We start from the raw sequence: 22,870 nt of genomic DNA on the forward strand, positions 1-22,870 counted from the left end.
TCCTTATTGTAAAAAAAAAAAGACTTTGATATACTCAGAAAATAACTGCTAATTTCCATTTATTCCCTAATTTCAGTTTTTGCACTATGGACAATAAAAGGCAGATGACCAGCAATAATAGTAGTCTGTGAGTGATGACGCAACACTACTACGAATCCAATATTTTGTCATTTTGTTTTTTTTACAGAAAAAAGAGTGCTGAAGGCGCATATGACTTACCACATTGGGACCGAGCAGGTAACTGATCCTTTTTCACAAATTTTGAATCTTGAAACAGTACAGAGCAGATGAAATAAGTGTATTATAAATAAAGATATCATTTAGGATCCTGTTCTTCTCCTAAGATTTCAAAAGCCTGTTTTGTATTTTGATCTAAGCAGTAGTGAATGTGCTAATGAGGGCAGCCTGATGACTGTCTTGAATTGTCCAGAATTATCACTGTCCAGTTATGTCCTCTTATTGCTGAAGTGAATTATCTGTAGGTTTTGCCTGGAAGAAGTGTCATATATTTGTGAATAGACATCCACTGGGGGAGGTTGGCTGTACTTTGAGGAGAAACAGACTCAGCTGACTGTTGGAATACCAGGACCAAAATTAGAGTTCATACTGGGTCTCAAGATTAGATATGGACTTCAGAATACAGCTGTTGCTCTTTGCAAGTAACCTCCCACTTCTGAAACTAACCATGCACTAGAGTTGTGAAAGTGAGATGGCCCACTTGTGGCAGAAATATTTTAAAATATAAACTTACCTAAATAGAGGCAAATCTCACTGATTGATGGCAAATCACATCCTACAATCCTCCGTGACAAGGCCACAACTCTTTGTAGTGTGTCTTTGTCATGCATGGTAGTATTGCCGTACCGCACAGTGAAGCCACTAGTGAGGCCACTGTCTAGGGTGCTGCAGTAAAAGTTCATGAGAAGTTGCTTCCCCAAACCGCATTATGGGGAAGAAAGTGCAGGTGCTGTTGTGCTTCTTTCAGCCTGGCTACAGTGTTGTGAGAATTGAGATGAGCTACACTAGCACCATTTTAACCTGTAGCTTTACAGTTATTCGCAGCCCTCATTGCCATCCCGTCTGTTCTCAGAATGCTTGTTCAGGATGACTTGCATGTTGTCTTCATCCTGTGTTTTGCTGTCTGCCAGGCTGGTGGAAGGGCATGAAGCAGTTCCTTCCAACGAAAGGCTCTGAGGTGGAGGAGTCCCCAGTGAGATATAGCAGCAGTGAAGTTAGCCGTCTGAGGGCGAGAGAAGGAGCTCCCGTGCTGCAGGCAGAGCCAGCTGGTATGAAACATCTTCATGGGCTTTAATATAAACTGGGTTTTGTTGGCTTCCATTGTGGATTACTTATTTGTGATTAATTGAATTCCTCTTTGTCTATCAAATCAAGCAGTGTTTACTTGACATCATTTTCTGTTAGGAATGGTGGCAAGTATTCCTCCATTAATTATGTTGGTAGACCAGTAGGTGGCAGTCTTTTCTCCAGGCCACAGTTTCCCAATGAGTGAATCCCTATGATTAAGATAAGATCACTTTATTAGCCATATACAATTTCTTGCATTAGGAATTTCTTTTTCGCATACCCCAGCTTGCTCTCCATGAGACACACAGGAAAACAGACAGGGAGACAGAGAAGCTTGGGTTCAGAGCACAGGGTCAGTCATTTATACAGCGCCCCTGCAGCAGTTGGGGTTAAGGGCCTTGCTCAGGGGCCCAACGGAGTAGGATTCTTCTGCCGGCCGCGGGATTTGAACTGGCAACCTTCCAGCCACAGTGCCACTGCTCGGCTCCCCCATTACAAAAGGATGCATTGATTCATATCAGATGTTAAACCAAACTCCTAACTACTTTGCACTGTTCTTGGAAGTAGTGGGTATTAATTCTGGTTTCCTGGCTCAATTATGTCCTGCACTATCTGGCGAGAGATTTAGTTTCCCAAAAATGCCTGCAGTCCTGTTTTGCTGTCTTTTGGTAACAAAATACAGTTTACCTGCTCCTGCTTTTAGGGCGGTGGGTTCTGTGGGTTTACTTAATTCCCATTCCTACTATAGAGCTCAAATACAGATTAAGCTTTTTCCCATAGACTGGAACCTTAGTATGCAATGAAGACACTGAAGAAAGTTTTGCATAATTGCACTGTTATAGTACGTTTCATCCAAAAGTAGTGCACTTGACCTATAATAATTGATCCACATTATTAATTCACTGAAGTGCAACCTTCTCCAAAGTTAAATATGTTGAACTGTAAAAAAGACATTAAGGTGATGCACTGATTCTCTGTGTAACTACTCAATATCTATCAAATGCTGGTAGACATCTGGGTATGTTATCCATGAGACGCTTTCATGGAGTCATTTGAAAACAATTTATCCTAACTTTATTCATTCTTTTTTTCTGATTTATTCAGAGAAAAAAAACTCATAACTTGCGATCTAATTTCCGTCTTGATGTTTTTCAGAATATGCCCTGCCCTTGGTGGGAGGTATTGTTGGTACTCTTGGCCAGCGGTCAACCTTCAAGCCAGAGGAAGGTGCAGATCCTGGCTACACAGACCCTGATCCGTATGATGCTCCTCTGCAGGAGATATACCATGCCTACGCCCAGCCCCTGCCCGCCTCTGGGGCAGAATACGCCACTCCCATTGTGATAGACATCGCTGGCCACTCGGCAGGAGGAGCCTTGAGCCAGGGGTCCATGTCCGTTTTCAAGGCTCATGCGCCGGCACCTCTCCTCACCGCAGCGGACAGCAGCCTGTCCACAGGGCACATTCAGTACGACACACCCAAGGGGGTATTGGGACAGGGTCGCCCAGCAGAGGAGTTAGTCTATCAGGTTCCGCTGAACAGCAGCCAGAAAGTGGTTGACAACGACTGAAAACGGGCAAGTCGACTTTCCCGCCTGATAAATGTGGCTGACTTAGGCCATAGAGGTTAGCGCTGCGGCTCGCAGACTGCTCTGGCTGTGCTTGGGGCCTACCCTGGGCCTTCTCATAGCAGGACCTCTTTGAAACTGCTTAAACAATCATGGTGGAAAATAGTCCTGAAGGGGAACGGGGAGGAACTGACAAGCCTGACTAGCCCAGACTTAGGCCTGTGCTGCCTTATTTTATTGTTTGATTTTAGAAGTATATACGTGTACATGCAGTGAATTCCATTGCTTTTAAGAAATGGTTCAATTACAGTCCTACCACTGAAGCAACAGAAATGAATGTTAGCCAAGGGATATAGAACTGCTCTGTTATGGAAAGTTTTAATTTTTGTGTTGTCTATGACATTTCTTTTGAAGTCAGACTGAAAGGACTATTTCACAAACCAAAAGGGCTTCCTTCTCTAACAGAAGGTATCCTTATATTTTTAATGGTTACTGTTTTACAGTTTACTGACTTACAGTGCCTTGATCATGTTTTCACCCCTTACCTTTAGTGTCAAACTTTGATTAATAACATATTAACGTTTTTAAACACAGCTGTAACACTCAACAAGCTGTTTTTGGATAGGTCTCTACCTGCTTTTCCAGAGTTGAATGGTGTCATTTCTGCAAATCTGCTCCATGTTTTTATGGGGATCTCTGATTAACTGTATTCATTCAAGTCTCACCAAAACTTTTCTGTTGGGTTCACGTCAGGAATTTTACTGAGAATCATTTCCTTGTCAAGCCACTCCTCTGTGACTTTAGGTTATTATCTTGTTAGAATGTACATTTTCAACAAAGTTTTAGATTCCTGCCAGTTGCCAGCAGGTTCTTCAAGATACTGCATATTGCATTATCCATTTATTTTTCCATCCAATTTCACACGTTTCCTAGTTACTACTGATGAGAAGCATTTCCATAACGTAATACTGCCACCACCATGCTTGACAGTTGGAAAGGGGCTAACGCACTGTGCTGTGTAGCTGGAGTTTGCACCAGACATGACCCCATGCATTGCTGATATGTGAACAGTGGCTCCTATCTGAGGTGGGGAACTTTGCAAATTTTGGAGTCACTTTTGCAGTTGGTATCCTTAATCTCCTTTCTTCTTCTGGCTGCTCAGTTTGGAAGGATGGCCAAATCTGGGTAATATGCACATTCCACTTCTTGATGATCTGTGATGTTACTTTCTCCTGATAGGTGTTTCTCTTCCACTTTTTCAATGTAAAATTCAATGTCTAACTTTACATACCATCACCATTTTTAGCTTTATCAGTTTGGAGTAAATTCTGTATAATGTACAATTTTTAAGTGTCATGATTAAGAATTCAGGTGGCACAAAATGTGAACAATTTGCATGGGGGGGAAAGTACTTTTGCAAGACACTGTAGTTGAAAATTGGCAGCTTTTTGAGGACTATGCAGAATGGTCCCTTCCGGCCCTTAACCACTGTTGGAGAGCACTGCTACCTTATCCATCTCATCAGGCCTCCTCACAGCCAGATAACTAACCTCGGTGAAGTCTTCAAAATCTTTCCCTTTTCTAAGGGCCATATAATTTTCAGTTTATATACTAATATTGCCAGCACTGTACCTCCTTTTCTGTGCTTCAGACCTTGTCTTTTGTTGATTTCTCAAAATAATGTGAGAAAGCCAAGAGAAAAAGATTGCCTGTATGCAGGAAGCTATTGTAAAGCATGTTTTTATACGGAACTGTGGATTCGTGATCACTGTAGTTATTTGATTTTTTTTAATCCATCTTTTATAATATTTTATAACACACAGCCTACTATTTGTGCCATGAGAGTATAAACTCTTGTTTTTAAAATGATGAATATTGGACAGATGTGCTTACATATTTGTGCATGTGTGCGAGTACTTATACTCTATAGGAAACTGAAAGTATGTCCAGTACATTGCATCACAGAGGAGAAAGCCACTGAGACAGCTGGTCCATATTTAATTTATTTGGTCAAAAACGTATGAAAGTCCCCATATGATTAATTTTCTTTTCACCGATTCACATCAAGGTCTGTTAATTGAGTACAGTGTCAGTAGATGTGTCCTAAAGGCTTCACACCATTGAGTTGTACTGTTTTTAAAGGCTCTCATGTAGAGAAATTTGGTGGCCAAAGGCTTCACTTGTTTCACCAGACATAATAGTATATATTCTTTAACCTGCAGCTTGCTTGTTTGATTTTAATCCACAATCCTGTGGCCACAAAAACCGAGATGTGACTCAAAATCTTGCAGCTGCTGCCAGGAGTGTGGAGCAGTGGTCAGGATACTGAGCTTGTAACAGGAAGGCTGTGGGTTCGAATCCCAGGTGACATTTTTGTTGCCCTCTTGAGCATGGTAATTCACTCAAAATTGGTCCAGTAAAAAAACTCGGCTGTATAAGTGGGTGCAAATGTAAATTGTTGTGGACAAAAGCGTTGGCCAGAATATTTTTAGAAGAACAGTCAATTGTGGAATCAGTGGAATAATTCAAAACCTTATCAATATTGTCAATTATACATTTGTGTTGATATTTAATTACAGGAGATAATCACTTCCCAAATTAATCATCTTTCTAGCTTATGCTCAACTGAAAAGAGGGAAACTAAAGTACAAATGCCATTAGTTTGTCTTGAAACATTGCTTTGCATGAAATTGCTTTGAGAAATAACACCCAAAGACCAGATAGTTTAGCATGTCCTTGAGAGGCAACAAACAGATTTGGTTTTGAGTGCCCACTTGTTTAAATCCAGGCATCTTAACCTGATTAGAAGTGCCTCAGAGCAGGTAGCTTGTTTGCTCTATTCTGCCCTTTGTAGTATTGTAAAAGGAGAAAAAAATGTTACAAAATCCAGAAGCTAAGATCTTAACTGAACACAGAGGTTAATTCAATTAGTAATAAAAGACCCAATTAGTTTTAAGCTTTGTGAAGCTGCAACAAATACACTAACAGACCCTGACAAATAACAGTTAATATTTCAGTTATGAGCATTACTGCGGATCTCTGAACTGGATTTGACAGAAGAGCTCAAGGAAGCCATGACGAGACCGAGCACGGTTGTGTCAAGGTTTTATTTCCATTGCAGGAAGTCACCCTATTAGGTTTATAACATCAGTTTACACTGTATTTTATTAAAGCCATCCTTATAGATGACTAATGAAGGTAAAGTGCTTAGGAGTGCTTTGGCTTCAAAATTTCACTTCACCTATTTATCGTGAACGCATACTCACTGTTATCATTGTCACATCCTGCTGTTTATTAATTCTTCGTTCCGAGGTGCAGTGAAACGCAGTTTTACTGGAGGAACAGACATGGAATAGTGATTAACTGTAATTTTCACACAGTAACGGTGTTGAGAAATGGTTGTGTTGGAAGCAGCTACCTGATCTCCTTTTTCTCCGACAGGATGTGTGCATGGCGATGTTATTGGATGTTATCCCAAGAGGAGTATGGTAGTCTCCTTCACATTAGTCTTGCTTGTGGCTGAAGTGACCATTATGTGTCAGTTCTTACAGCCAAGCTGGTGGCTATATGCTAGAGGATGAGGCAACAGCCTCGTTCAAGAATGCTGATCTAAGTCATCCCACAAAACAACTGTGGCATGGGATAAAGGGTGTGTGCACATGCTACTGTTTTTTTTTTTAATGTTTTACATTTGAGACATCCACATACGCGTTCTCCCATGGCTCTGATGGTAACGATTTGCTTTCTCAGTAGATTTCTAAGTGGTTAGGGGTAATGATGGAAATCACGACATTTTGTGCATCTAGCTGAAAATCAGATGCACCTCCTCTGCAGCAGAGTTTCAGTTAGTCTCTTTAAGAATGTATCTCATGTTACCTCGGCATGTACTGTAGTTTCTCTGTATTTGTATATGTGGGTAGAGTTTAGATTGTATAGAGAGAAAGAAATTAAATGTTTTTATGTTTTATTAAAAACTTAAAGAAATGTTTATTCACATTTTTGCAAAGCTTGAATATTGTGATATTGTTTTCAAGATTTTAATAAAATGTTCATTACATATTGGAAGATACTGTTTCCCTTTCTGAAACCTCTTTTGTTTAATAATCACGGAATGTCAAAGGATCCGAATCATGCTCAATACTAATTTGCTTAAAGAGAACATTGTACAAATTATTCTTAAATGTAAACCTTTTGGGGTTATTTAAAAAATCAGTCTGCAACATTGGCGTATTAATGTAATGCACACAGATCTGAATGAAAATTAAATAAGATTTATTTCCTGGATTTGCCCTGAAAGTATTCTTCATTGAACAATGTATAAGATCAGCTTGTAAGTGGATGGGTTTTATGTTGTAATTCCTAACCATAACATGACCAACCTAACCCTAATTTCAAAGAATTCCCTGGGTCTTATAACAGAAAGGTGAGATCTGGTCCAAGCCATGTGTCTCAGTCTTGCACAACATTTAATTATGTTCTTATGAGTTAAGGCCACAGTATGGAGTATTAAAGGCACAGCAGAAAATGCAGGTATTCTTAAATACAAGAAATGTTTTCAAGGTAAAAAAATAAACATGGATGTTTGTCACCCACTGATTTCTGAAAATGTACATCCTGTCCCCCTAGGTTACATACAGAGTTTGCTGAAAAGCCTTCCATGGTTCCCATCTTAAAATGTTTTTTAAAATTAAAGTTTACATAGAGCAGCAGGTGCATGAAGTCCCTCCCACAGTAGTGTGGTGTCAGCATTATGAGGGCTCCAATGGGGATCTGTGTTACACTCGAGTCTTACTTGGCTACTGTGTGTGTGTGGTGCTAACCTCTGCCTATTCTCTCATGCTTCTTCAATGACAACTGAGTAACCCACAGTGCAGTCATGTCAGGGCTGCAGCCAAGTGATTTTTATTTTTATCAGTGTCATTTCATTAAATGATTGGATAGAACAATGTAGGGTAATGAAATGTACACAATTTTTAAATTCCTTAAAAGGTAATAGTATAACTTATGTACTGTATATATTTTTAAGTATATGCTACATTTGGTATTCTAATAATAAGGTTTTAATTTTTCATTATTTTTTTGTTCCTCTAAACTGGGGAAGTTCCCTTTCTTCTATCCATGGACTGCTAGCTGCTGCTACATTCCCTCTTGCTCATGACCCTCCCTGTGATCAGCACACACCCCTGTTAACTATTACTACAAACCCTGGTGAGCCTGCAGGTTTTTTTGTCCCTCCTTCCTTACTGGCTGCCACAACTAGATTAACTTAGGGAAGATGCTGCACTAACATGAATGATAATTCTCAACATGGATTCACACAGTGACTAAGAAAGGGCCACTTCCAACTTCTGTTAAGCTCAGGTTTTGTAAAGGCTTGCTGAACAGAAAAAAACCTTACATGAGGCAGAGCATAGGTGTATTGTTATGAAATTGTAAATATATTCAAAACATTTTTGTGAGCCTTTTCTTTATGTATTTCAAATTTCTAAGTGTGCCATACAGGTTAAGAGTATGTCCTTCTATAACTTCAATTACTGTAGCTCTGCTTTGGCCTAAATATTAGCTCTACATTACTCGGAGTGGAGTACCACTGCTGGTGGTGGGGTTTGGGAGGATGTGGGGAAAATGTTTTGTCATACTTGTCCTTGGGGAAAAAAAAAAAAACCCACATAAGTTGACCATCTCATTATTAGCACTGCAAAGCTTCATTCTGCTCTCCTCTGCATGGATCCAAGAAGGTACAAAGGCAGTGTTATCACATTTTATCCTAACCTTGGCATATTCCTTAAGCTAAGCAAGGCCAGTTCTACTTGATACTGGGATAGGAGACCTAAAGTGGCTGCTTAAATATTTGTAAGTTGCTGAATTGTAGACCAGTAGGTGGCTGTCTTCCTTTCGGCCCAGAACATCCAAACTGCTGCCACAGTGTGATCAAGTCACTGTCCTACAGATGAGAGAAACCAAGGACCCGACTCTCTAAATTCATGGCACTTTCTGAAAGTGTAGGGGTTTGAATGTAAGTTTCCTTCCTCTAGATTCCTCTTCATTGAAGTGGTGAGGCAATTTCTCACTTCTATGCCTGAGAACGTGTAATGGGGGATGTTGTTGCATAATACCACACATCACCCGGATAGGTGTATGCTTTTTGCTGCACTTCAAAGGTGAATTGGGTGTGTGACTTTTGTGTAAAGCACTTTTGGGATTCATTGGGAACAAAAGGTGCTCTTTAAATGCAAGTAATTTAATTACTCCAGGCTTTCATAAGCCAGCCTTCAGAAAATAAATTTAATTCAATTAAATTGGTGAAGAAATATCTTCTCTACCTGATGTGTGGAGCAATGCCTGTAGGGATATAAGACCATACAGGGTCAAAGAAGACCAGATCACAGAATTTGGAGGCTGACAATATAGCACAACAACCACAAAAAGAATGAGGCCAGCCCATCAGTCAGATTCATTTTTGCTGCAATGAAAAGCTCAGATTATCAAGTATGTGACATTAGAAATCCTTTATATATATATATCATTATTGTTTTGGCAGCAATGAGTGTATTAGATCTCAGAAGCTATGTCCTGAAATAAAGCCCAGAAAGCTCCTCCACCCAGAGTCACCTTGAAAACAGGCCATAACAACTGAGGTCAGCCTTAGTCATAGATGTGCTGGCGTCAGATAGCCTTTTAATAACCGATTCCACAACGTATGTTCTGCCACCTGATTAGTTCTCCTTTTGCACTGTTTGTAACCATTTTAGAAATGTGCAAAAATGCTTTACTTTATAATGAGAATGTTACCGTTAAAGATTGCTTCCAAAAGTAAAAATGAAAGTGTTCCTACATCACTTTAGTCAACATTTGAGAACTGTAGAAATGAAGAAACAAAGGCAACAGTAGGCTCCTGAAGTGAAAAGAGTATTTTGCATTCTGAAAAAGTCATTAGCAACTGTATTCTAGTTGACACATTGCTACTCCAGAACAATGAAAATAAGAAATAATTTACTTTATTGAATACATTTTTGCGTATAGCTGAAACAGATTGTTTCACCTCTTGAACCAACTCTTTTGGTCTGAAACTTGCTTAAACTTAGAGTGTTTATTTTAGGTGGCCACTTCCACTTCAGTTATTAAATTATGGTATAAAAGGTTTTTAAAGAAACTCAAAACAAAATATGTTTCTATTAATCCTCTCACAAACCTGCTTTAACTGATGCTTCACTCTGGAGATATTAGTGACACTTAAAAGGCCTGTAGCAGGTAATCAACAATAAGTACACAGCAGTTTAAACAAAATTCAGAACTTGCTAAAAAAAAGTAAAGCACAGGAGTCACCCTAAACAATATACAGTTTGTGCTTACAGCAATGCTTAGTTTGTTAAAAATGTATAGGGTTAGAAGGATACACAATAAAACTAAAACCTCATACAACCGTAAACAAAAATGTAAACTCTTGTCTATTGGCAATGAAAATGCAGTACTATATGCTAAGCTTCTTACAGAAAAGTTACTCTATGATAGGTCTGCACTACACCATCCGTCAGGAAGCTGTGTGATCTGGTAGGGTCTCGGGATCGCACACTATTCCAGAAGCTTTGGATGAAAGGCAGGACTGAGAACAAATTGCACAATTTCACATATATGCCTGCGATTTTCAACATCACTAAACAGTATTGAAGAAAACATGCAAGTCTGAAGTCATGAATGAAAAGGCAATTCAGATTTTTCCAAATTAAAACCTTTTCGTTCCATTCCTTGATTCAGACCTTACAGCTACCAGCACTGTGGGCTGTGATTAACGTCTTCATTTGTAATGTCAAATACATATTTTGCACAGTAGTTCTTCCCATGACTGAAAACTAACACTGTTAAAGTCAGTGGTAATATCGGGGCGAACTTAACATTGGAAAACAAACACGGTTCAGGATTTTGTCCAAGACCACATTTCAGCTTGCAAATACAAACTGTCCAGGCTTTCAACATGCGATATGCACAACATGAATGACCCTAGTGCGCTCCGTACTGTTTCTAGAAATAAACTTTTAAATAAATTAATTTTGAATTAAAAAAAACCCTGCTATGGGGACCTCCCAAAAAGACTGAACCAGTAAAGGAGCTCACACGCTCTAATCGCAGGTTAGAGCCCAGACTTTTGTGTCCAGGATCCCCAAGCAATGGAGAACAGCTGGCGGAGCGATTCCAAGGACACAGTGGGACTAGCTAGCCAGGCTTCACAATGACCCCTGCAGCCTCCTGGCCATTTGCTGTCTTGAAGTGCAGTGGATGAGGGGACTTCACCTGTGGTGCCTGTAAAATGATAAAAGTTAAATGGCTCAAAACGGGCAGGTCAGAGGAGTCTGCCTACACTTCCTTAATCACTCCCGTGTGAGGCTGTGGGTTTTTTTAACAGAACCCATGTGCGAGGTACACAATGGGCGATTTAAAAAATCTGGTGGGTAGAAACAAATTGGCGATCCTAAAATAAAAACAGCCATAAATAGCTAGTATGGTAGTAGTTATGGCAAATGTGGTACACTAAGGTTTTGTTTTAATATAGTACTGTACAAAACAAAATTCTTCCAGTGTCACAGAAATAAAACAGCCTTTTAACATTACAAAAACATATAGGCATTAGTCATGAATCCCAATACCAACTTACTTCAACAGTTGGGTACATGTATTCTTTTCATAATGTTCTGCCTTTCTAAGAAAAGCTCTTTTCGTCGTTCCAGTCTCCTGCAGCGCCGCAAGACCTTGGCCACGATCACATCTTCTTTACCCTTTAGGTCATGAGACTGATCTTTCCTCTCCTTTGATGCTTTCTGTTCTCGTGCCTGACGTTTCAGTGATCCTAACTTCTCCTGTAAAGAAAGAAAACAAAATAGAGGAAATTCTTATAAGGTCTATCTCTATACCATTTGCTCCCAGGCATCATTTATGGAATGCTACCCAAACTAAATTAATATTTTAAACCACCCAGAAACAAAGTAGCAGTGTATTCTGCAACACTGGCCAATCAAGCACTTGACATGACCATCTTACAATATCAAGTCATTTTTAAAGACTTCTCAAATTCTTATAAATTTTAGATTTTTCTTATCAGAGCAAAGATGAAGAAAACCACACAAAACAAACGCAGATTTAACTTAACTAACAAACCTGTGATTCTGATAGTTTGGACTGTAGATCTGACAATTCTTTCTCCATATTAATCACATTTTCCTGGAACAAGAACATATTGAAATACGATTTTAGTTGTAAAGACATTCTTACTCAGGTGTTGTTTAAAAATTACTACAGAACACTTTTATATTTGCCAATCATGTTTTACATAAAACAAAATACAACTGACCAACCTCATCTACAATCCTGAGACTGATGTTCTTTTCATACCACACAGAAAAACAGTAGTTATTTCTCCCCTAGTTTTTGTTATATTTAACAATGCCTCTATATGATCTTTCTGACAGTAAAAGTGAAGAGTTGTAGCTGCTGTTTGTACAAGGAGATCATGTTTCAATAAGTAATGCACAGTTCCAAAATACACTTCAGGTCTTCCATTACCAGATACCTATAACAAAAGTCAACATACTGTTTAAAACAGATCAGAAATCTCAAAAGGCACCAGGTTCTAAATGTAAAAGAACAGCACATTAAAGACAAGGAACCAAAATTGATTGGCTCAGCGCAAATTACACTTCTACCTGTTCCAGAAGGATTCCTCTTTTCAGACATTCTATTTCTTCAAGATGATGTTTTTCCATGTTTCTAAATGCAAAGACAAACATATTCAAAGCAGTCACAGGAGTTTGTCTTCAGAATGAGTACAATACACAAGTACACATTACATTTAATTAAATATCTTTTCATTGTAACCTAAGCAACACAATGCAATTTTCTCCTTCTTTATAAGCATGTTAAGATTTGAAATGGCACTTATTTCAAGACAGCTTTCACATTATTGATGTCATAATTTGATAATATCATTTCATTCTACCGTTTTTGCAGTTTGTAGTAGACCAAAATATAAACAACTCATCTCGACATCCATATCCACCTCTTCCACAGCCTATGAAATCATGAAAGCCCTACAGGGCATATTTCATATGACAACACTATTTTCAGCAAAAAGGGAATTTTCTACATATTCAAGTCCTCTACAGTACCTGAGGCCTTGCTCTTTTTGTGTGACTTCAGCTGTTTGTTGTTGGATGTCTGTCACTTTTTTCTTCAGAGCTTGTAGCTTCTGTTTTTCCTGCTGACAAACACGTCTGACACTGGCAATGCTGACCCGACCAAGAACTGAATCTGAGGGTATAGACTCCACTGTGGCAGGGTCCAGCGTACGACAGAGGAAAGCTCTTCCAAGATGTACTATTTGGTCAAAGGAGGTACCCTGGAAATTCAAATTAAGATACTGTCTCAGTGTGGAATGCGGAGTTATGCATGTGTGGCAGAAAGCAACATTATGATATGTCAAAGACAAAATGGTGCTGGGAAATTCCTTGGTGGATGATTTACACAATACAGCTGATTATTTCATAAACCAGTTTTTGGAAAACAATCAAACAGCACTTGAGATATGCTCTGCAGGATCCTGAATTTATTTACATATGAAATCTATGGTTTTATGCTAATCCTTACAAAACTATTTACCAAGATCCTCTTCATGGAATTGACCAACTTGTTCAGAATTCTGTGCTAAATGGTGGGGTTCAGCAATGGCACGCTTGTTAGAAAATAATGCTAGAAACCTGATGTAGAGCACCACACAATATGATGCAGAATTCTGACGAAGTTCCCAGATTTTAAATAACATACACTGGTATGTCTGTGGAAAGGGCTGTGGCACTGTCTTGATGGTATTTCTGCTATCGAACAGCAGTTCCCAACTCTTGAACTGCTATGCAAGAAGAAATGAGTTTGAATTGCACAGACACATTCCAAATGTGTACTGAGATCAGACATTTATATTACATTTCCACCTATACCAGAATGTAAAAACAACCCAACAACCTGAAAACTACACTTTTGAAAAGGCTGGGAGCTGGAAACATACTTCTGTTTTGTCACACTGAACTTTATTTTACTGTACATACATCCATGAACAGTGGGTGGACGAGAGAATTTGCTGGGGAAGTTCCAGTGACATACATCTGAAAGAATGATCTGGGGAGTGGAACGCTTTTGTTTACAGTAAAAAAAAAAAACAGAATAATATGAACATAACGCCTGAGGTAAAAATACCAGACAGAATACATGGGCGAACTGGAGATCGTGTTTTGTATTATATTGGCTGGTGAGTTGAGGAGACCATTTCTGCTATAAAAGCAAAACTAATAATTTTGGTCAAATACGTACATAGATTTATACAATCTAAATTGAATTTAATGAAATGAAACTAGCTGCCCACACGGCTTTTTTAAAGTGCTCTTTGAACTGAATAAGGTGCAAGATTTTGCACATGAAGCTGCCCTAAAGTACACTTTGGTTTCTACTCTTTCCAAAGTCTCTCACAACAACTCTTTAAAACAAAAATCAAAGCCTCCTTGAGCACTAGCTGCACTTTTATTCGACCCCTGACTATTGCTGTGAAAATGCTTCTCCCTATAAGGGTATGGTTTATGCCAGTTACAAAGGGTATTTTTGAAGTAAAGGCGGCCTCTAGTGTCTGTCTCAGAAACTGTGCATACAGACTGCATACCTTTAATATTGGCCACCCATCAGAATGTCTATATCTTGTGGTAAATTCTACCTTTTAAATAGTTATTTATAAGCTTCCTTTGTAGGACATGTGTTAATGCCTTATGTTCAATTTGCCAAGATTATTCCTTTATTTTAAATTCTCAGCACTTTTGCATCATTGCCATACAAAGATATAGTCAATAAACATTGATATAAATGGTGTTTAAGGTCATTAAAATCTATAAAAAGTGAAGTAGACCTTTTCTAAGTTAAGCGAAAAGGACTATTGCGATCAGTGTTATATTTCAAAACATTAAATGAGTCTTTTGCATGTGCTCACTGCTGCCAAAGTTTGCAGAAAGTCCTATCTCTAGCAGTAACTTTAGGAAACATACAGACGAGCGGGAATATAAAAGATTGTCCAGGAAGAACATAATCAAATTATCCATCATGAGGACACAAAGCATGTTAACGGCAGCTCCTTTCCCCTTTGACTTGATCAAGATAAGATCAAGTCGATCATCCTCTGAAAAAACTAAACAAAAAGGCCCAGCAGATCCTCCAAGGTACCCTTAAATTATCTATGTTCTCAAGAGGGTGTTCCAGGATGCAGTACACTCAGCCAATAGTGTGAGCAATTTTAACTAGGAAATAGTCCCCCCACAACACATTACAATATTTCTGTTTTTTTAGCCATAAATACAGATATATTTCTAACAGTAAAAGTAATGATCAGCATGTAACAAAAAAAAGAACCAAAGGGAAGTATGCATGGCATGTCATCAGCTAAGAGCCCCAGTATTTTTCAAAGGAAAATGAACCAATAGATGGTATTTAACCTCAAAATTAAGGGTAGCAATTGCTTAGATATGGGCTCTTACATAGTATTTATATATAATATATTTTATTATATATATATTTATTATATATATTTATTTATACGCTTCTTAAAAGGAAGTTATTACTAGTGAACAGTTGTCAAGGTATTTCTTTGTCTCATTCTATACAATACAGTGTGTATCAATGAAGGGCTGCCTGTCATAAAAGGTTTATTAAATTGATGTGCTTATTTTGTGCTGGTGAAAGTGTTCATGTTAAAATGCAATGGAAAGAGTTTGACAAGGAATTGAAGACAAGCAAAACACTGGGAAAATATTAGACAAAAAAGCTAGTGATATATTTTCTAGGTCATGTGACAATTCTCATTTTATGTGCTGTTATTGCAAGAAGGATATTTTCATGAGAAACCTTGTATTTTCATAAAAAACAAATGCCAATGTCCGTTTGTACAAACCCCTATTTGTGATTGGCATTATATGACATACAGTCCCTTACCATTTTAAGTAATCATTCAATTTTGAAATATTACCATTTCTAAACATTGTGCCTGTATTTTCTCCTTTTTTGCCAATAATAGATCTTTATGTAGTTGCTCGCCTTTAAGCTGCTTTTGTAACTGGCTCAATTCCTCCTGAAACAAAAAAGTAAAACAACATTAAGATAATGTTTTTTTTTAACATTTGTTGAACTATTTACAAAATTTGAAAATTGATCTGAAGAAAAGCAAGGTATTGCATGCATGTAGCTACTACCTTCATTTTAAATATATGATAGGAAGCACAGATCTTGAAAGAGCCACATATGAAAAGGACTTAATTGTTTATATGGAGTTGCTAATGTCCTTTTGAAAATGCAAGACATAACAGGAAACTGAAATGATAGAGTAAATAATAAACACTTATAATAAAAGTTACTATTCTTTTTTTGCTTCTAGTAGGTAGCTACATCAACATGCATAGCCTGCAAAGGAACATGTAAAGGTTTATTCCATGCTGAAAAGAGAAGAAAAGAAACAACGTACAACTTCTTCTGAAGGCTCTACAACCAAAATGTTGTTGTTTTTCTTCTCTTTTCAGCATGGAATAAACCTTTACTTATTCTTTTGAGCATTGTGAAATAAACTCATTAACACAAAGGGAAAACAATTATGTATATTAAGCACTGCACTCAGGAAGAATTCCTTTACACTGGCAGGTGTGGGTGTCTAGATTTAGCTACCCTGGCATGCTGTTGAACTTAAATGTCACGGATCATTCAAGAAATATCGCAACGAAGTTGTTAGACCCGTAAGGCAAGACAAAAACACTAGATCGCCTGCTTTTGTCTGTAACCTTTCCAATGTTCTACAAAATACAATGATCTACACATTCTACTGCTGCAACAAATAATTTCTGATTCTGTTTTCCTTTCCAACTATTTCATGTCATTGAAGAAGCAAATAAAAACATACACACATCAAATCTTGGAAGATGCATGACATAAATTCCGTGTACAGGTGTTCACAAAGGTGGAAAATAACAAATAACATGCAAAAACTGAAGACAATTTTACTCCATTTTAAAGGAATTCAGTATATAAGAAAACGAGTTGTTCTGAAGATAAAGGTGAGCTCCATACAAACAAATCATCTGGACCAGACAGTATTCGCCCACTAGAATCAAAGCAAGTTATTCAAAAACTACTCACTAAGATGATGACTCTTGGGGGGGAGGGGAATGTGGCTGATCAGAAGATCACAAAAGCGATGAAACACAGCCAGGGTTTTAGAGACAAATCAGTTTTATTTCAATAATTTCTAGAGTTGTGGGAAAATCCTAAGAACTTCAGTAGAGATAAATTAAAGGTAATGTGCAGATAAAGAATTAAATATCGGAGACAAAGGGTACAGACAAGGGGAGGCACCTCGGACTGGAGTAAGGTCACTATTGGGATATCACAGGAAAGATTTCCAGGACCATACCTATTCCATCTACATCAATGCATCTAGACTCTAGATGGAAGCAAGTGGAAACAATATGCAGATAATGTAACAGTAGCACAGGCAGTGAAGGAAGACTTAGAAAATTCAGTTCAATATGAGTTTAACAACATTAACTGCAAGAGACTGTATATGTAGCAAGCAAGCCAATAGGCTGTACTGAACTAGAAAAAACAACATGCGAGCAATGTATGAGAAAGACCTAAGAGTTTATGCCGAGTTGTCAACTAGGTTCAAGTAAAATGGTTAACATACTGTCTATCATTAAGAATGTAGACTTCTAATCAAGCTGATTGTGTTAGAATTATAAAATGTGTTCGCTAGATCTCACTTGGAATACTATGTTCAGTTTTGGTCAGCACAAGGGATGAGATATATTGCTGCATTAGAGGCAATACAAAGAAGGGTAACCCAATTTATCCAGAATTAAAATTTTAATCTTGGTGAGCCTAGTGTGACAATCTTTTCAGAACAGGGACCAAGAAGATTTCATAATACCAAAAGGCATTAACTAAGCAGGTTGGTGGTCTACTTTAAGATCAGCAGCGACAAAGTCCTAGTTAGAAGACTTCAAGACAGAAAAAGAAACATCTTTACATGAACAAGAAATAAATGATTAAAACAACATTAAAGGACAGCTTCTAATTTGCTTATTTTTAACTATAACACTATGTTGAGCTGACAGCTTCTGTAGCTTTATTGCAAAGTACAACAGGATGCTTTGCATGAAACACGCTGCGTAAGAGCAAGATGTTTTGTATTACTGACCTTCTTAAATTTATTATCTTTATAAATGTCATGCCATTATAGGAGGTGCAAGAATGCTCACCTTCAATTGTTGAATCAGTTTTATGTTCTTTATGTGTTGGACGAATTCCAGGTCTCCTTCAGTCCACTGATATCCTTGCATTCCTTTCACTAGCTTCTCTGGGTCCATTTCACTGAGGTTTGCTCCAAAGGAAACAAATCACAACCCACTTAGAAGAATATTTCTAAGTAGCCTGCAACTGTTTGCCAGGTTTTCTCTCTCTCTGTGTTTCAACAAACCAGTACCACTGGAGGCTAAGGATGTCCCATATTTCCCCAGACATCACTGGGACAACAGTCCATGACAGCACAGCACCCAATACGATTCAACATGAAACCTGATAAGTTCATTGTTCCTGTATATGATCAAACATGTTTTACATACAATATTGATGACTGTCAGTACGGTAGGCATTCTTATTAAAGTCATGACAACTGGATAGTTCAAATCTTTCTAGCAGTCAATACAGAAAGAGGAATGTCTCTAGAAAATAGTCATTCATTCAAAGCAGTGGATGGTACAAGCATAACAAACTGCTTACCTCATAGCAAGAACAATTTTTAAAAACAACTAGCAAACAAAAAGTGGCCATCATAGGCCTATGACAAACCACTAGCATGTTAGCATTCTGTGGTTCATCTTGGATTAAGATACAAACTATGTTCTATATAATACTAAACAACAAAACATGCATATTCATGATTGTACATTTAGTACACTGTAAGGAACACAGGTTACCAATCATTTTACCACAAGTCCTTCAGCTCACCAAACACGCTTGGACCTCCAAGAATAGGACCATTTCCAGTATTTTCATCCTTAAGCCTTTTAATGGTTTTAATACATCACAAAGTAAAGTCGGTAGACAGTCACAGAATTTCATACAGAAAGTCAGTATCAGTGCTCAAACTTGCAATAATAGTCATTTCTTAGTAGATATATCTCTTTCAAGGTACAAGTGCTTCATTACTCAAGACTTGACAAAAGGAAATCCCCCCCAATTATAAACCAGAAGGCCACTCCTATTGGGGAGGAACAAGCTACACATAAGTGGCTACTTTCTTGTAACCTGTAAGTGTAACAATAAGTCTTTCAGAAAGGTAAGAAAATGTAACAATTTTAATCATACTGACTCAAATTCCAAAGAGTTAATACCTCATGCTTATAAACCATCTAGTGTTAGTTAAAATGAATAAAAATGACCTTTAATACCATCATGCTTGTTAGGAGCTCCCTCATTTAGTATCACTGCAGACATAGTTACCTGTAAATGACTTGGTGCTTCTTCTCTGCAGAGCCTTTTCCCTTGTTTCATCATGCACTTCTAGATCCTTAGAGTCTGAAGGACACGTGTTGGGGTTGATGGCACCCTGAGCAGAGCACTCTGGCTTTCTGTTAGTTATGGCACCTGAATGTCTCAAATTCTTGAAGGAGGAAAAAAAAAAAAAAAAGATAAAAGGTCAGTTCTTTAAAAAAGTAAAATTGCCAACATTTAGAATATATATATAAACATTTTGATGTGGAGCTCATTTATTGGCTATTTGAGACATAACATAGCTCCATGAGAAAGAGCTGGGTGTTAAGTTGTCAGCTCACGACAGGGCATCGCGTCTGCTGTACTGCGATTTACCTTTTGCCTCCCTCCAGGAGACCTCCAATCCTGAGCACAAGACCCTCCAACATCCTGATTCTGGCTACTTGATTTTGTTCTGCGCTGTTGCTTCGGACTTCTAAGCTTTTCAGGAGACAAGACGGGTGTCTGCAAGACCCGCCTCTTATTCGCAGAAGGAGGAGTTCTAGGTAGCTGCTTCCCTGTCGGAATGGAGTTGAGAGCTTTCCTCGCTGGGCTCGAGGTTACACTACTGGCAACAGTGTCCTTAACTGCACCTCGGCTTGGTGTGGCTCTGCTGCATGAAACATCACCCAGCCGGGCCCGCGGTGAGCATTCTGCCCTTTGATTAATTACTTCTGAATATGTGACACTCTAGAGAGGGGGGGAAAAAAACAACAAAAGCAAATTAATACAGAAGTCCGCGAGAGAGTGATATCCTTAACAGCTCGGCTCCTGAAGTTTAACGTAACGCGCGCACTTTTCATTAACAAGCGCACTTGTCAGGTATGTGTCGTAGTCGTGCCACAGGCAAGAGAAAGCTGAAAACAAGATTCTGTCTACTGTGTAATAGGGGATTGTTTCGAAATTCAACTTCAAAACGTTCCCAAATATAAATATATTTTGACATCGCTTCAGCAAAATAATAACTGAAAAGGACCCATAATAAGGCTCTTTGAATGTGAATTACAATGTTGGCAAAGCAATAAGTATTAGCTAGACATGATCTCCACTGTGTTGTGACTTACCTGATCATGACCATTCCTCACTCCGGGGGACTTCCATTCAGGAGCAAAAGAACCTCCAACTGCCTGTTTTCCACATCTTGTTTTTGAGCTATGTGGCTGTTTAGCATTCCTTTGCTCTTTAGGAGACACAGCTAACGTCTGGGAACTTTGCCCTTTATTTGCTGAAGGAGGTGGTGTCCTGGAAAGCTGCCTTCCCATGGGAATTAAGTTCCGAGTTTTCCCTACGGGGCTCCTGGACACGCTTGGGATGGTGTTCTCACACGAAACCTGGTGACGCCTGTCTTTGAGTTTTCTTCTGTCCTTCACCCGCTCTCGTCTGCTGACCTCGAAAGGGTTTGCGTCCATGGTGTTTTGGCTGCAGTCTTGTAGCATCTTCACACAGTCCAAGAATGCATGTTTTTAAATACATGAAAACTGGTGGTAGAGAAAACATGCAAGATTCATTTGTCTGGGAAGGAACAACATTCCATTAAAGAAGATTAAGGTCAATTAATTACCAGCCACACTAAGCTACTTTGGACTTGTATTACCAGTAATTATACTATAAACTTAATAATAACAAAAACTGTGATTAGTCTAATAATGTCAATGCTCATGTAGAAAACCACTAAGGCTTTGTAGCATTCTCTGGCCTGTGGTCCAGAAAACCTGGGCTTGATTAAGTGAGTTAAGAGTTTGAAACATGCATGAACAGTTTCAAATATATAGTGAAATGTAGCACTTCTATTGGTATGGATGTGTGTGACATCAAGGCAATTTTCTCATATACTTTATCTCACTTGGGAATAAAATATTTTGCATTCATTGTCATCTAGAGACAAAAAAAATTACAATCGACAGAAGCAGAAAGTAAACATTTTAAGAACACGAAGCCTAAAACAAAGAGGATGCTGTTCAACGCATTTATCTCGTTTGGTTCTGAGTTGCTAATTGATGTGGGCGATCTAACCCAGCTATATCTTGAAAGTAGCCAGAGGATCGGCTTCAGTGGCTTAGCTGAAAAAGGAGACCTCGTCAGCCTTTTCTGTTGATAAGCAAATGAGAATGCTCTGCCAAAATATTTATTGTTAATTATTGAGCTAAACATAGCTAGAAAACTTGTTTCAACACCGGAGCAGTGACCTTCTTTGACTGTGAGCTCCATCCTGAAGAATGGATCTGCGTTTCAACTCTAAAGACTGAAACCGTAATTCCCCCTAGGACAGACACTTCAGCGCTCACTTCAACATGACATGTAAGGTACTGACCTGCTCACTCTTTATAAAACGTTAACTTTCTAAAGCTGTATGATAAAATCCTTGGTACATACGTAGCTAAGCGACAGTTTTAAATTCTGACCGTTGCAGTTACGTGAATGTTTGGTTTATGAACTTATGAACCTGTCCGAACGTACAATGGAGAGATTGGAAAACTCACTTTACAGGACCCAGAGACACACAACGCAAGAGTACAAAGACACACAATTTCTCCGAGTACGACACCCATCCACTGACGTCTAGAAAATATCTCATATTTTCCACGTACACAGATTAGAGTTAATGTTAAAAGCTAGGGCTCGTGTTTGGGTTACGCGTTTAGTCAGCTGGTTGTCTGTATGCTGTACTCCGTGTGGAGACGCCTTTTCTATTCAACTGTTGTATAAAAAAATAAAATACACCGATTAGATCCCACTTACCTTTACATACTATCAGCTAACGTTTTAAAGCGTTGTGCCTTTCCTGTATTAAACGGTCCACCATTAGCTGCTACATGAAAAAATATTACATGATCTCTTCATTGCCCATACACGGGAATCCATTTTCCAACAGAGTAACAGTAACACAAACATACCAACTTCCGGCGAGCACAAATTTGAATCCTCCCTCCAAAAAGATTCTGAATAACAACTTCCGCCAGGCTCCGCGCGAAGAGTTATGGGACAGGCTGAACAGGCGGCGTGTAGCGGATGCACTGTGATCACTAACCTCTGATTGAGCGGTTTTCAGCAGTAAAGTTACGGAAAAATAAACACCGGAATCAGTGGTGTGGTGCAGACAAACTGCCCTTTCATATTTATTTAAAAAATGTATTACCAATACGAATATTTGTGAATAGAAGAGGATTTTTTTTCCTCCCTGAAATTGCTCAACTAACTGCTTAAACCCTGCCTTTGTTGACATTGGCAAAGTGGAGGAGAATTTGGTTTAATTCTTCAGGCACATGTTCCTGTGACAATAAGGATAGCATTAATCACCACATTGCAGCTTGATCGTCACATCTCAGAGGCTAAACAGAATTGGGCTCTGGGTAGTGCCGGGTTGGGAGACCACGTTTGTGCTGCAAGGTGGTGTGGGAACC

General features: G+C 38.6%; 2 protein-coding genes across 3 annotated transcripts in view; one reads left to right on the plus strand and one right to left on the minus strand.

The window, feature by feature from the left end:
* Positions 1–6,932, plus strand: part of dcbld2 (discoidin, CUB and LCCL domain containing 2) — a 44,885-nt gene extending 37,953 nt beyond the window's left edge. Inside the window, exons 13-15 of the mRNA XM_088648564.1 lie at positions 188–237; positions 1,149–1,286; positions 2,461–6,932. Of these exons, the coding sequence (XP_088504690.1) occupies positions 188–237; positions 1,149–1,286; positions 2,461–2,876 (604 nt within the window). The 3' untranslated portion in view covers positions 2,877–6,932. The remainder of the gene's footprint in view (positions 1–187; positions 238–1,148; positions 1,287–2,460) is intronic.
* Positions 6,933–9,855: 2,923 nt separating this feature from the next.
* Positions 9,856–22,424, minus strand: LOC148675831 (uncharacterized). Of its 2 annotated transcripts, none has more exons than XM_088648587.1 (11): positions 22,209–22,424; positions 20,534–20,981; positions 19,806–20,159; positions 19,440–19,599; positions 18,197–18,318; positions 15,919–16,020; positions 13,031–13,260; positions 12,569–12,632; positions 12,024–12,086; positions 11,524–11,725; positions 9,856–11,171 (listed from the first exon to the last, which is right to left on the minus strand). In XM_088648587.1, exons 2-10 carry the CDS (start codon positions 20,903–20,905, stop codon positions 11,525–11,527), a joined length of 1,668 nt encoding a protein of 555 aa, XP_088504713.1. In that variant the 5' UTR covers positions 20,906–20,981; positions 22,209–22,424; the 3' UTR covers positions 9,856–11,171; position 11,524. The 2 variants fall into 2 exon arrangements, with proteins under 2 accessions (XP_088504713.1, XP_088504704.1); XM_088648578.1 differs by having other exon boundaries at positions 20,534–20,947; positions 22,209–22,423.
* Positions 22,425–22,870: the final 446 nt, after the last annotated feature.

Source organism: Lepisosteus platostomus, chromosome 2, assembly GCF_059453375.1.
Source record: "Lepisosteus platostomus isolate fLepPlt1 chromosome 2, fLepPlt1.hap1, whole genome shotgun sequence".
Lineage (NCBI taxonomy): Eukaryota > Metazoa > Chordata > Actinopteri > Semionotiformes > Lepisosteidae > Lepisosteus > Lepisosteus platostomus.

Excerpts from the sequence above, each read along its gene's own strand:
- LOC148675831 (XM_088648587.1), bottom strand. The coding sequence starts at position 20,905 with ATGCTACAAGACTGCAGCCAAAACACCATGGACGCAAACCCTTTCGAG. Across the intron at positions 20,160-20,533 it reads TGAGGAATGGTCATGATCAG|AGTGTCACATATTCAGAAGT; the intron begins GTAAGTCACAAC and ends CCCCCTCTCTAG. Across the intron at positions 18,319-19,439 it reads AAGCACCAAGTCATTTACAG|CAAACCTCAGTGAAATGGAC; the intron begins GTAACTATGTCT and ends TTTCCTTTGGAG.